General features: G+C 48.4%; 5 protein-coding genes across 5 annotated transcripts; all 5 read right to left on the bottom strand.

Moving 5' to 3' along the window:
* Positions 1 to 3,923: 3,923 nt before the first annotated feature.
* EDB91DRAFT_1236500 (isoprenoid synthase domain-containing protein) lies at positions 3,924 to 5,971 on the bottom strand (the record flags this gene model as incomplete). Its single annotated transcript, XM_041321465.1, has 4 exons — positions 3,924 to 4,259; positions 4,316 to 4,624; positions 4,663 to 4,956; positions 5,951 to 5,971. The coding sequence occupies 4 exons, from the start codon at positions 5,969 to 5,971 to the stop codon at positions 3,924 to 3,926; spliced, it is 960 nt and encodes a 319-aa protein (XP_041178900.1).
* Positions 5,972 to 7,154: 1,183 nt separating this feature from the next.
* Positions 7,155 to 9,598, bottom strand: EDB91DRAFT_189485 (uncharacterized protein). Its single transcript, XM_041326373.1, has 9 exons — positions 9,131 to 9,598; positions 8,896 to 9,075; positions 8,704 to 8,834; positions 8,522 to 8,647; positions 8,129 to 8,467; positions 7,959 to 8,078; positions 7,591 to 7,906; positions 7,503 to 7,541; positions 7,155 to 7,446 (listed from the first exon to the last, which is right to left on the bottom strand). The coding sequence occupies exons 1-9, from the start codon at positions 9,343 to 9,345 to the stop codon at positions 7,344 to 7,346; spliced, it is 1,569 nt and encodes a 522-aa protein (XP_041178899.1). The 5' UTR covers positions 9,346 to 9,598; the 3' UTR covers positions 7,155 to 7,343.
* Positions 9,599 to 10,886: 1,288 nt separating this feature from the next.
* Positions 10,887 to 11,192, bottom strand: EDB91DRAFT_1080662 (uncharacterized protein; the record flags this gene model as incomplete). Its single annotated transcript, XM_041315266.1, has 1 exon — positions 10,887 to 11,192. One exon carries the CDS (start codon positions 11,190 to 11,192, stop codon positions 10,887 to 10,889), a length of 306 nt encoding a protein of 101 aa, XP_041178898.1.
* A 547-nt stretch (positions 11,193 to 11,739) lies between these two features.
* On the bottom strand, positions 11,740 to 12,441 carry EDB91DRAFT_1122900 (uncharacterized protein). Its single transcript, XM_041318302.1, has 4 exons — positions 12,284 to 12,441; positions 11,943 to 12,227; positions 11,861 to 11,889; positions 11,740 to 11,811 (listed from the first exon to the last, which is right to left on the bottom strand). The coding sequence occupies exons 1-2, from the start codon at positions 12,402 to 12,404 to the stop codon at positions 12,067 to 12,069; spliced, it is 282 nt and encodes a 93-aa protein (XP_041178897.1). The 5' UTR covers positions 12,405 to 12,441; the 3' UTR covers positions 11,740 to 11,811; positions 11,861 to 11,889; positions 11,943 to 12,066.
* Positions 12,442 to 12,802: 361 nt separating this feature from the next.
* EDB91DRAFT_189470 (uncharacterized protein) lies at positions 12,803 to 13,384 on the bottom strand. Its single transcript, XM_041326372.1, has 3 exons — positions 13,263 to 13,384; positions 12,964 to 13,189; positions 12,803 to 12,909 (listed from the first exon to the last, which is right to left on the bottom strand). The coding sequence occupies exons 1-2, from the start codon at positions 13,295 to 13,297 to the stop codon at positions 12,979 to 12,981; spliced, it is 246 nt and encodes an 81-aa protein (XP_041178896.1). The 5' UTR covers positions 13,298 to 13,384; the 3' UTR covers positions 12,803 to 12,909; positions 12,964 to 12,978.
* Between the last annotated feature and the right edge of the window lie 331 nt (positions 13,385 to 13,715).

Genomic DNA, 13,715 nt, shown 5'->3' with positions numbered 1-13,715 from the left:
AGGGCGCCCATAGAGGCCTATCCAAAATTGTCTGTGTGACCATGGAAAGATGTGATGGGTGAAGAACGGCTCTGAGCATCGTGTAAGAAGCGCAAATATGCAAGTGGATATACCTTGAATTTGAAAGGTGACGATGCCATCGTTGATGGCACTGCTGGTGAGCACGCTGCTTGGCCACCCCAACTGCGCCATCAGAGACGTAGCGAGACAGTCTGCCGCATTGTTTATGCGAACTTGTAAGATCGGCGGTTCGGAGCCTCGTTTCTTATCACAGGGCCAGGTAATACAATGGCTCGAAACCCACACGTCATCAAGGGCTCCGGCGTACTATTAAACAGTTGGAAAGTGCCCGAGTCAGTATTCCACGGGAATCAGCACTCATTCCGAACGCGTGCGGGCTTGACGGATTCATGAGAACTGAACTGCTCGGTCTCCGTAACGAAACACATCTGCGGTGCAAAGTGTACACGAGCTGCCTGATGGAACAGGGCTGTGGTCCTCACAAATAAGCGCTGATCGCATATGCACTCGTCAAGTATGAGACACATTTGAAGGAAACTCACCCTAATAGAACCGTCCGCCGACAGTTCCAAGTTATCTCCAAGTCTGGAGATCCATCCGGACCGACCTACTTCTGCCTCAAGGTGCCACTGACGAGTAATGAGGTCCTGGCACGACGACATTAACGAGTGTCAAGATGTACGTACTATGGTGAATCATTACATACAAGAAACCACACAGCTAGTGTTGCCGTCGAACCAAGGTGACCTCGAGGTAACTTCGGTTCGGTTCGAAATTGAGGCAGTTCGATACAACTCGATTCGTTTACGCCTCGTTTAGATAAGCATCGAATTAGGAACGAACTGCCAAATGAAATGCTAAATCTGGCCTGTGACTTGGTGATTCGTTAGAGTAGTACTCCAGCAACCTCACATCTCTAGCATTTCCTCAATGTACTCTGCCCCTCCGTTGTCCGTCCTCGAACCTTTTGGTGTAGAACATCATTATACGTATTTTCGTCGGACCTTAGTACTGCTTTAGCGCCGGAGGACAGGCGCCTGCAATGCTGCACAATACAAATGTTGAGCAATCCTCAAGCGTGGTTAATTAGGCGACGAATGTATAGGTCGTCATATAAATTCGTGCGTCGTACTGTGAGTTTAGTATTATATTCCCAAAACATGAGTTTTCACCAGTGGAACAGTTCTGCAGCTTCTGCCATCCCTTCGGCATCTCAGCAACAGCATTATCACCCTCACCCAGGCTATACAAGTCTGGCATGGTCCGCCGCTCATGCGCGTCCACCATTTTACCCTCACACACCATGTGGGCTCCCGAACAACACTTCTGCATCTCCGCATCTCCCACATCCATTGCCTGTCGCAAATGCATTGGCAAACATGCATCACTTCGTGCAAGCCCCTTATTCACCAGCTGCAGCAAGCTTTGCACCGTCAAATCCATTTGCCGACATCACTCCTACGGCTGTCAATAATATCGCTCCAACTACTACTACGAGAAAACGCAAAAACGCGGCTGCGACAGGACCGAAATCCCGCGCAAAGAAACACAAGAACGCACAGCATGCTAAGGCACTCGAAGAGGACCGAAAAGATGCCCTGCGTGAGCTTGAGCGTTATGAGCGTGAACCAGTCACGTTCAATGCAGGCGAGCGTGTGACTGATCTCGTTCGCTTCTGGGAGGTGAGCTCGACTTTTCCTTCACATAAGGAAGGCACTAAAGTCAATTTCAGCGCATGGAAAAAGTCTATCCACTACTTTCTGCGTTGCTATGGATGTCCTGCCAGCTCAGGCATCCTCTGTGCCGTGTGTACGTGTATTTTCATCCAGCAAAGAAACCTGCACACTCAGTCGAAGCAGACTCTCACCACGAGCAATGGAAGCACTCCAGATTCTCAAATTTTCTTACAGACAGGAGATATTATGTTTCACTAGTGATTCGATTGCAAAAGAGGATGACCACAAGACTTCGGGGCCTGTGACACGAAGGGCTGCAGAGGAATTGATAGTTACGGGGAAGTTCGATGAGCTTGCTGATCTATTACAAAATGTCGACGACGATAACGTAGAATGAAACATAGCCACTTCATATCTACTTCACTTTACAAACAATTCTCATTGGCTGGAGCTTCGAGCCGTATTCGTTACACTTCGGTTCGTTCCACCTCGACCATCGAACCTGGAACGAACTCCCACCTCGTTTCGATTCGGTTCAATTCGCGGCAACACTACACACAGCACAGTTTATGGAGCCGCCCGGCACCCGATGGCTGTGCAGTAGCTGGCATTGCTACAGTGGAGAAGATGCAGTCATGTATCAGAACGTTATAACATTGACGGTGTGCGTCGAGGGTTTTTTATATTACCACAAGCGGTGAGACCTCGAGGCCTATCCTGATTCATGAATAATAGGCCCCAGGATTCAGCCAGTACTTGACACGCGCCTGCCAGGCCGGAACCGGATGGAACAATGCGTTGGTAGCGCATCATCAGGTGCCCGTGATCCATGCGGCAGGTTCAACGAGTACTTATTACTGGGGATTGAATATTGATGAGTATGGAACGTGGAACGTTTGCACGTGTTAAGCTTCAAAGCTTCACCACCTGAGGAATCAAGCTGCCGATCATGTTATGTATGTAATAGCGCGTGCTCGACACGTCAGTGCGTCATGTCACAGTGGAAACGACTCAATGTAGGCTAGGAAGGCGACGAGGAAGAGCAAGGAAGCCGCCGGGAGCGTCGCCGGGCATCAGTGGCGAGGGCAAGAGCAGAGTGTCTTACTGCAGTGATGTAAATCATTTGTATGTGTTTCGACATACATGTACAGTCTCCAACTTGTCCTGTTTCGATGATGGCATGACGATTTGCTAGTCACTGGCTCACTGGTGCTTGCTATCATTTTGCACCCGCAGTGGTTGAACTACCAGCAGCCCTACATCGAATTTCACTACCAAATCATGACTCGTCCGACTCAGCACCCATGGCAGCCTCGTGTTCTCCTGCAGCCAGGCGAACGCCCACTCGTCCTTCAACTGTGTTCCACCACCATCCGGCAAGCTTTTCATAGAGAATACTTGCGCCCAGTGCATTCCAGAAATGCGCTTCTTCTGTTTATTATGCGCTGTCAGGTATGTCGCACAGTGATATCTTTCGCCTCACCATTTCCTGGTATTTCTTGATCGATCTGGCTGTATGAATAAACACTTCCTCCACGTTGCGTCCGTTCTTGAGCGATCACTGGGTGAACGCAACATCCATCTCCTCTGCGAGTTTATTTCCCTCTTCCATAGCATCCGTCAGTCATCTAGCCTATTATGTTAGTGCACTCAAAAAGTCTCACCTTCTCAAGCAGTGACTTCAATTCATGTCAACCTGTCTTCGTCATCTACCTGAATAGCCACGAGCATTATCGCATTGTCCCGCTCGTGCTGCTTCCTCTTCATGATTCTCTTTTGCCAGCTCCAGCAACTTGTGATGGTCGGTAGAGTTAATGAAGTAGAACCTGTCGCCTTCAAGTTGCTGAATGTATTCCATCCATGTTGTCGAACCCTCGGGCAAATATTGCTGCTGACAGGATGTTGGGACCATGACGTCTTATCTCACTATATGACACAACTTTTACATAAATGTTATATACAATGACCAACGGAGGGTCGGGGACAGGTGCCCGCGCTGCGATCTAAGTATCGTACAAACCAGACTGTTCTATGCACACATGACTACGTCCGGTCACAAATTCTGAGTAATGAAGCGGGGCGTTGTACATGGTTGGGAATAAGAATTTCAGCTTCGCGGTAAGACATGAATGATGTAGGACTTTCTATGATGCAAGTTAGAAGTGCAAGAAAGAAGTGAAAAGAATATCTCACCTGGAGACACCGATGCAGTAGGCGTACTGGACTCTACAATGGCCGTTTGGGAAGTAGCGTGACGACTCGGTCTCGGTTGACAGTCCGACCATCTTCCATGCAATAGCGGGCGGAACTGAGGTACCATTCCAGCGGACCAACAATTATGTTCTGCAGTCCTTGCCCGTAGAGAGCTACCTGTCTGTCAATCTCTTTCCCCCACGAGGGGAGATTCACTCGGTTGTCTTCAAAGCGCTGAATGGCACTCTTACATGGCTGGCCCGCATAGTCGACGGCACCTTGCAGGTCCAGTCTTTTCTCGTGCATGAGCACGGTAACCAGATTATGCGTGTCGGGGCAAGATTGCTCCTTGTTGTAAGAATAAATATACTGTCAGCAGTGATGTCAGTAATGCCCCAGGGTTCGACAACGGAACGTGGCATCACGTTGGTCCAAGACATATGATTGATGACTGCCTCCTCCATGGCCATGATAACTGGATGTGAAATGACCTCGTCGGGAAGATCTATCTGAGCTGCGTATTCGACGAGGATCAACATCATCTTGCCACCAACCGTGTCCCGCCTCAAGGCGATATAAGACTTAAAATCATGGATACATCCCTTGGCACGGTCTTCCACCTCCTTAACCATAGCCGTGAGTATCAAGTCGAATGAGCGGATCAATCGCTCGGTGCAGCGGGTACCGCTGGTCTCCCTAAAGCGACTCATGAACCTAAAGGAGGTATGCATAGGCTTAGAAAATGTGTGTGATGAAAAAAGAATCGACGTACGATTTGCACATATTTGCATAGGTTTTTTTCCATCTGGAAGTCGACGGGATCTTGGCACACGGAAATACAGCATTCACGCAATTGCAACGTATCGTTAACATCAAACTCGTCCAACAAGTCGTCGAGTCTGAACCCCCATATTATTATGTCCACGCAGACTCGGAGATGGAAGGCATCTGCATCAGGATAGCAAGTTGCGACGCTCTCACCTACGCGCAAGCCCTTCCATTTGGTGATTTCGGGCTCTAAAATATGCGCTTCGGTAAAGAACCATTGTTCAGCAGCGCGAGCGACCTCATCACAGTGGGGATTTGATTCGCAGGCGATAAGGACAATCACCGATAAACTCAGGCAGAATGAACTGTGTAGGCTCAGAGTCAGAACGAGTGCTTGTGTGGGTCGGAGTAGGAGCCATGGAGTTCATAGGACTCGTATCGTGAAGGTCAAGATGAGTTCACGGGAGTTGGAAGAAAGTGACTTTGAAACATGCTAGACTTTATAGTGGGTATATCGTGTTTGCTCCAAGTTCGCTCCGATTATCGCGTGTTTTGAAGTGCGGTTTGTCACATTTCAGGCAGTAAGGAAACGTGGTGTAGACACGACATGCTGACTGTGCCCGATGATCAAAATACCTGATCAAGATTCAACATGAAATCCGTGAGCAAGAGTTAAGATATAAAAATTCTCCAGCTTCAAGGGTTCATAGCAAACCGAGGGCGACATGATCTACTAATCCAGGGGACTGCGAGGGTATGTTGGGATGTCACTGGAGTCTAGACTTAGCGAGCGATATCTGAACGGTGGTATTATTATTTTTAGAGCCGTTCTCAATTTTAAACTCAGCACAGTTAACGGGTTCTAATAATAACTTCAACTACTCGGATTTTGAGAAGTCCACGCTGCGGTGGGAAGCTGATACTCATCCGAGTCGCTGTATCCTGATAGGACCTAGCTAGTAGACTCAGACAACAATCTTCAATTTGCCCAGGGATATCAACACGAAATCCTGAGTTGCAAGAGTTACTTAAGATAAGTATTAGAGTGTCGAGCACCCTGTTATGACTCGAACGTTCTTGTCTGAATACTTACCCTCACACCGTTTCGAAAGGACCCTTTACCAAGATGTTCACACAGCCTCTGTGACCCTCGTGTTTTGCCATGCACATATCTTTGATATCCGTCTGGACTCTGGAGCTTGCGCTACTCCCTTGGCGTTATGATCACCGCTTTCAGCCTCCCGTAGTACTGCCCAAGCGCCACCCCCACCTTCAACCCCGGCGCTGCTCACAGCGGTCCTGCGACATGCCATGGTACCTTCCCTCTTCGCCCCTCCTGGCCATCTAGCGCACATCACCACCTTCTGCACCCCAGTAATCGATCCTGCCGGCCACACCCACTGCTAGCATGCACTTCTTGCTGCCATGCCACTCCGTGCTACCTCTTTGTCCATCCAGTCGAACGCGATTTTCCTTCCTTGATGTTTTACGCGACAGTGAGTTCAGATCCCTCAAGACGCGCATGTTTCGCTTTACTATGCAGTCTAGTCAAGGCTCGCTCAACGAGACTCACTTGAACACCGTGAGCCTAGATACACATCCCCTACTTCCACTGTTTCACAGGGGGGAAGTCCGCACGCTGCATATGGAAAGGACCACGTCCCGTCTGATCTGCGAACGAGTGAGGCTGTGTTTCGCTACGATCTATTAATTTACGTTAAATTCTTGACGAGGTTCCACGCAGCTCCCACCAGAATCCAGTGCCAACACCTATCTAGGTCCCACGAAGCCTCTATCGTCAATGTCTCTTCTTTGCGCCTCGCCTCGCCTTCTTTTCTTCCCCCTCCCTCCACACCATCTCTCTCTTTTTCATCCAATTCCATGGTATTGTTACCTCGTGCGATTTTACTCGGGTTCAGGTTCTAGTTGGATTGATGAGTTTAGGCTAACATTATGGTGAATTCGGTCGTAACTGCTTTATTGTCTTGGCGGGTGGAGTCGCTGGTTTCTAGAATCCAGATTAAGGAGAACGAAGACTGAGACGGTCCCCAGATTCAAGAGAAACCTGACAATCAGTTTATCCAGCGATCTATCTACATAAGCCCATAGATGATCATCATGATAAGTCATTCGTAGCAGAGCCGCTACCCACTGTTGATGCTATCGCTCTATATGCGTAGTTTAAATTCGTTGTCCTTGGGTAGTACAGCTGGCACAAGGCGTCGGCAGCTGCTTCACACTGCAAAACATAAACTAGTACTCTAGTAGAATCAGTACCACCCCAACCCACTTCGAACTTCGAATGCATCCTACATAAAGTGATCCACACAAGTCAGACAAGAGTACGCATGGGTACGCGATTGGGAGGAGATGGTCATGCGATCTCCTCCTTCGACATCACTAACATAAACTTCCTCTTGGCACCAATATCTTCCTCCCTCAGCCGAACCTTCACGCCCTCGTTGTGGATTATCCCTTCCCTGTCGAAATCTTCTAGTAGGAGATGCCCAGCAGCGGATGCCATGATGAGATGAAGAGTATGTGACACATCGAAGGTAGCCCAATAATTACGTTCATCTTTCCAAGTCTGCACGATGCTGTACAAAGCGCAGGCGAAGGTGAGAATGGTGATGATGGTGATAGGAAGGATAGCGAGAAAACATGTCGGCGACCGCGTAGTCCAACCTATCGTCGATATGTACATAGTCCCATTGACCGGGGAAGAGAGGTTGTTTGGTATAATATTATCGGGGAAGCTACCCACGACCATAAACCCCGAGCGGAGATACTGTGAAGTAATGTCAGGGCAATATGGATTGGATCGAAGGGACTCGAAACCCTCACTGTGGCAGAGAACTCAACAACACCAATCCAGTACTGCTCCTAAGAAAATCATAAGAGCTTGACAGTGACCTTACGACATGAAACTCACAAGCTCTTGGTAAACCCGATGTTCGAGATCAGTCCGAGTCCATAGTCGTGTTTGCTGTCGAGGCATAGACAGAGTACAAGGTATCTCCGATTGCACTGCTCAGAAGTCCCCTGCGAGTTGATCGCCTGAAACTTGACAACTCCAGCGATGAATGACAGTAGATTGGCATTCTCTGACTGAAAGGGGGTTTGTGATATGGGAGCGGAAGAAATTAGGTCGTTGGAATAATTGACACGGACTGTTGTCAAGAATGGGACCACTTCACACATGCTTGCTTGAAGGAAATTATACTTATCAAATCCTTGTGACAAAATCGCTACACACAGGGATTGGGCCAATGAATACAAAGACAGATATCAATGGCGTACTGAAGCTTGTGTTCATACTAGGTTCTAGGCACACGACAGATGGAAGAAAGCCGCTCCCTGACAGGCTCGCATTTCCACTGGCATCCACCATTGTCACATATTGCTGCCTGATCGGCGTATCTAGGAGCCGACAGTGAATTTGAGACAAGATATGCTGGATCCAAACTCACTTGTACCACAGTTTGCAGCGATATCCCATAAGCGTAGGCCCGCAATGGAGTTGTCCGAAGCAGTCCAGTTTGCGTAGATAAGGCTGGAGTTGTTCGTCTCCAAAACATACTGCGTTTGACTCAAATCAATGGCCCGGCAGCTGATGTTTGCTGTTAGCCCCTGCTGCCACATTGAGTAGTTCCTGCTGAAGCCTTGAGGAGGAGAGAGATTGGTGTATTTTCCCGGTATGGTTTGTGTGTTGAACGTAACATTTCCACCAGAAAACCCGAGACGAGTACCGTTTGGATACGGAACTCCATTTGAGCCGGAATAATCCTCGATGATAGGCACAATCCCCTCTAGAAACACAACATCACACACCAGTTCCAAGTGACCCGAGTAACTGGACGTACCAGTGGATACATTGTATTTTGCGCCATTAAAATTGAATGTCTCAAGAAGACCATAGCTATTCCCTGTAGCACAAAATCCACTTAGCATTCCACCGATGTCGAGAACCTCGAACTCGTTGTCCTCGACTTTTATGACCCGTTTGATGAGTAACCAATAGGAAACAGAAAGTAGGGATACGTACTGGCAGTGAGGCCCTGCTTTTGAAATTCCTCGTAGAGCAAGTCGGAAAATGCGCGTCCAGTTATATCAAGTTCGGATCCATTCATCTGTTTTGGCCATAGGAAGTAGGTCGGTGTCAAGAGGGTGGTCCACCTATGTCCACATTCAAATTAGACGACAGTGCGATAGTGCGACGCTCTTAGAGACGAGTTACCCAGCCGTCAAGAGTCTCAGCACGCCATAGACGAACAGCGTCAGGGTGGTCAGTCGCAAGTACTCGGGTCTCAAAATGGCAGAGCCCTTGGCCAAAGCGACGCCAGCGCTTAGATCAACGAGAGAGATGGGCCGCGACATCCGATGTCTTAGTGCCTCCCTGATTGAAATCGTAAAGAGACTGGAGAAATTCTCTCTCTGAATGTAAGTTAGAGAGAATGAATGGGTATACGGACGTAGTGGTGGTGACTGAAAGCACAGTTGCTATCAATGTGACGACCATCGTCAGCTCTCCAGGGTATTGCATCCATAAGTTGCCGACTTCATCAGTTGGAGCGAGGTAATCATAATAGAGAACCGCACTGAGGAATCCGTACCCAAATGCCAGGATAATAACCTGGCTAGTGATGATAGTTGTGTGGCGCAGAAAGTTGGCGGGCAGACGAGACATTTCAGACACTGGGGTGGGTGCAGAATCGATCCTGGTATTGGGGTAGAAATACAACGTACCTTGACGGAGTGCTGACCTTCAATGTTCCGAGCGCCTGGCCTGCATCGTGATAGGTTCACGGCGAGTTCACTTCATGTCGTAGCCTGGACCTTCACAAGATCATGAGTTATGGAAGCATGTCACATAGTTCCAAGCGGATCTCGTCACACCACATATGAGTGCACGGTATAATGAAGGTGGGTATCCAGTCGGACACTTCCATTCGGCTCTGTTAGAGGCTACGTTAATAGAACACGGGCCCATAGCATCGCATCAAGGTATAAGTGACCTGCGGCTTAGCAAGACACGAATCAATTTCAGTTATACATAATATCGTTATAGGTGTTTCGAAAGTACTTACAGAGTAACAGTACTCGCTAGACCAACCCCAGTGAATTGGCTTGGGGAGCTGGAGAAACCCGCTCGCACCATCACTGATAACTATGCATTGCAAGGAAAGCTGCAAGTCTCGCTGTGCGATCATCATATCCTTCACCCGAGGAATAAAGTATCACGTTAATAGTAGATAAAATAGCAGTTGCGTATAGCGTGTGTTCAACGGGTCAAGTCATAGAGGATGTTAAGTGACGAGGGAGAGCGAGGCGGCGGCGGGAGTCTAGCAATGAGGGCAATCGAACGCTGTCAATGTTTATGTCTGTTTTGTGCGGAGCATGCCAAACGTTGACTGATTTGCATGTCACCGGCACGAAGCTACGAGACTATAGTAGGTATGTACTATCTCTGGCCCAGAGTTGCAAAACTTTTCGATGTTCGCGTGATAGCTCAACAATAACGCAACATTTAAAAACGGCAACAACAGGGGGACGTAGGATTCAGTTCAGGCTTCAGCGCTATGTAAAACACATTTGCAAATTTTGTTGAGGCTACGTTGCCAGAGAGAAGCCGGCGTGAACAGTGTTTGAGCACAGAGTTGCAAAATTTCTCACCTGCACAGAATTGATCACGTCACACTGTGTCTTGACAGTACAACATTTGTGTCGCACAACACAGCTCGGTTTTTGTGTCGGAAAAATTTAGAGCAGTGTTAGAAGGTAATGAGGAATCATGCGTAAAATTCCTGATTTTTTGGTCGATGCGATGGCTTCCCTGTGATGGATTGGCGTGGAAAGTACACTTTCTGAGCGGTGTTTTACTCCCGCAAGCACTTCTCGTCCATTTTTTGTGAAATAAAAAATACAGACAGTGAGGTATGCATTGATCATCCTTCAGAATCATTGTGCAAAGAAAATGAGTGAAAGATGAGTGTGCTACATCGCATTTTGCAACTCTGGGCCAAAGATAGTAGTTCTGAGTATGAATGTGGAATTGTATAACAGCTCAGCACTCAGCACTCAGCGAGGAGTCATTAACATTACTAATGCCGCCAATGATTGTCGAAGTACTTATTTGTAGCTATGTTCCAGGCGCTCGAAGACTCCAAACAATGAAGTCCTGCAGTCCATCGTGCATCCTCGCCATACGGAGCTGCTGTGTCATCGACATCATTCCGGTGCTGGCATCTGCGCGGAATTAGGCTGCGGTTCCGGTGCTGGCATCTGCAGGGTAGGCTGCGATTCATGACGCGAACACCACCTCCGCCGTTTCTCGGCCTTCCTTCCCTGTTTGCTAGTCTTCCCTTCCACGTGCCAAATCTCAATATCTTCATTCCTCTTCAGACCATGAAGCTGACCTTCTAGCCCACCAGCCGCAGCAGCCGTGATGGGGTGGATGGGGTTGCAGTAGTCAAACACGACATCGTCTCCTCGTGGATGTTGCAGTTCTTTCCTCAGACTGAATCCGGCGGCCATAGCAGTAACCAGCCAGATCACAGTGGAGATGATAAACAGAAAAAGGTAGATGAGACGCCCTTGTTACCAGCCATACGTATTGACGAACATATTGCCATTCGTAACAACCGACGTGTCAGAAGGTATTTCTGTCCAGGGAAGACCGCCGGTGGCAGAGAAACCAGATCTCAAAAATTACCAGAGATAAGGGCATCAGCGTCTTCCGCCCCAAGAGGTAATTACAACTTACTGTGCCACTAAATTCTGTAAGGATTGCATATCCTCTACGCACCGATCACGCTTCAAAACGAAGACGACCTGCCTCCGTTACTCTTCGCATTCGAGTCACGCGGATACAGTCTTTTCCATTTTCATTTCCTTTTACGATCTTGCCTTGTGCTCAGACTCCACGATCCCCTTGCCTTGACCGCTTCATTTTACCTTCACCGTATGCTCCTTATGCTCATTCTGGCCTAGTCAAGTGCCCGAAAACATATATATACCACCCATGTACTCTCGTATCTAGCAGCAAATTCTATATTCAGATCCCCGCTCCAAGCACGACCGAAAAGCCTCACAGAAAGTCTCCGTCTTATACGTTTTCCTACTCGTCTCGATTACCTTTGCGCTCGTCTCCTATCTACTTCGTTTCGTTAACAATTCCCTGCAGAACTCATACACAGCCTTACAATTCTACCACCCCGCGCCATTAGCTTTCCTGCAGTTAACAAAATATTTGCATCTGAGTAAAGGAGTGGTCGGCTTCCTTACCAGTTGACGGTAGAGGACACCCGTTGAGTTGCTGCCGATATAAGCCGTTAAATAGTCCCCAATAACATTGGTCTGGAAGCCTTGATTATTCCCTGCTTGATAGTCGATTGCACTCGCGATGAACTCAGTCAGGCATGTTCGAGTCTTCGAAAAGACGACGATCGGTTACTGCTGCCGAGACTACCCCTCGATCATATCTGACGTCCACCGTCGTCACGCACAGGGTGAACCCACACACGGTCATAAGCAGGAACGCATATTTGGCACGACCTCCCATCAGAATATCTTTCAGGAAGTAGCATTAGTGAGCACGAAGTGAATGGGCGCGCTTGTTCACTCACCGAATTTGTCTGGGCTGAAACCTGGAGAACCCGACTGCGAACATGCAACTGTTGGAAGAAATCCCTCAGTATCTGGGTTCATTTCAAGAGTGGTCGCATTTGCAAAGGTGGAATACAACATGGTGCTGTTTCCTGTAATGCAAGAGGTCACCTTCTGCTTAACACGAAAGAGGTAATTTTGCTTGCCATTCGGACACTCTGCGATCACTTCCCACATTATCAAGCCGACATTGTCCCCGGTGGGAAATGCAACTGTAGAGTTATTGGAATTGGCACTGTAAGAATACATAGAGGTGTTCCGCTCTTGGCAGTTGACATCCGCAGTGAGGCATTGCTGGGTCGTGGTATAGTTCTTTCTCAGACCCTGAGGAGGGGAACCAAAACTGTGGCGACCTAGGTCGATTGACACGTTGATTGGCACAAAACCACTGGTAAATGCAAGCCCGACTGTGGTTAATTACAATGAGTTCAGAAAAGCAATCATCCCACAGACAGCGACCGTGAGCAACACGTACTTCCAGTGCTCCCTTGTCTCTGCAGACGACGAAAGTTGGCTTTGTCAGTGCAATTGTAACGCGGAGGCCGTACAGTGAGATTATTTTGGCCGGGTCATGCCTCGGAGTCTCCTTCATCGAAAATGTGAGTAGGCTGAACAATAGGAGGTCCGAACATGATGTTACGGTCTCGCACAAGATTCATTCCTGATGAACCGACCTTGTCGTGATTACGGACAATACAGTGGAAATTAGAGATATCACTAAAGTCAGGGCCGTAGGGTACTCGACAATTAATCTGACTGCCCAATCCGGGAGGGCTATGTACTGAAAATACGAGAGGGCGCCCATGAAGCCCCATCCAAAACCGAGGATAGCGGTCTGGGCGACCATGGCTGCCACTAATGGAAAGCTATGACGGGTGAAGAATGCCCGCCGGGGTTCTCAGCATCGTGTAAGAATGGCAAATATGGAAGTGGACATACCTCAGCCCATTGTTGAGGACGCTGCGGGTGAACATGCTGCTTGGTCACCCCAACTGCGCAATCTGAGAAGAAGCTATATAGTCGGCATATTTCCGAAGAAAAGTAACACCTGTCTCATTTTTCTCGTAACGTATTGTCAGGGGCAACCATTAACGCCATGGCTGGGCAGCATGCATCGGTTAGCGAGATATTATGGCACATTCCTTTTACGAACTTGTATGATCGATGAGTAGATCAGCAGTTCGGAGTCCCTTGGTTCTTATCACAGGGCCAGGTAATGGAATCGCTCGTGAAGGAATCGAATCGAACAGTGGAAACGCACCACTTCCAACATGTGCGCGCTTGATGCAGCTCGTTCCCTGAGACGAAACGCATCTGCAGTGCAAAGTGCACACAGCTGCCTGATGGAACGGGGTTGTGGTCCCAACAGATCAGCGCCGAATCTGTAAAGAT

The sequence above is a fragment of the Suillus paluster genome (assembly GCF_016628075.1).
Source record: "Suillus paluster strain FC165 chromosome Unknown EDB91scaffold_16, whole genome shotgun sequence".
NCBI classification, from domain to species: Eukaryota; Fungi; Basidiomycota; class Agaricomycetes; order Boletales; family Suillaceae; genus Suillus; species Suillus paluster.
Note: the sequence above shows the minus strand (reverse complement) of the source record. Positions and strands in the feature narration are given on the sequence as shown.

Excerpts from the sequence above, each read along its gene's own strand:
- EDB91DRAFT_189485 (XM_041326373.1), bottom strand. The coding sequence starts at position 9,345 with ATGTCTCGTCTGCCCGCCAACTTTCTGCGCCACACAACTATCATCACT. Across the intron at positions 9,076-9,130 it reads CTTTCAGTCACCACCACTAC|TCTCTTTACGATTTCAATCA; the intron begins GTCCGTATACCC and ends GAATTTCTCCAG. Across the intron at positions 7,542-7,590 it reads ATCGGGTTTACCAAGAGCTT|GAGCAGTACTGGATTGGTGT; the intron begins GTGAGTTTCATG and ends TGATTTTCTTAG.
- EDB91DRAFT_1122900 (XM_041318302.1), bottom strand. The coding sequence starts at position 12,404 with ATGTTGTATTCCACCTTTGCAAATGCGACCACTCTTGAAATGAACCCA. Across the intron at positions 12,228-12,283 it reads TTTCAGCCCAGACAAATTCG|ATATTCTGATGGGAGGTCGT; the intron begins GTGAGTGAACAA and ends ACTTCCTGAAAG.
- EDB91DRAFT_189470 (XM_041326372.1), bottom strand. The coding sequence starts at position 13,297 with ATGTTCACCCGCAGCGTCCTCAACAATGGGCTGAG. Across the intron at positions 13,190-13,262 it reads GTCCTCAACAATGGGCTGAG|CTTTCCATTAGTGGCAGCCA; the intron begins GTATGTCCACTT and ends CACCCGTCATAG.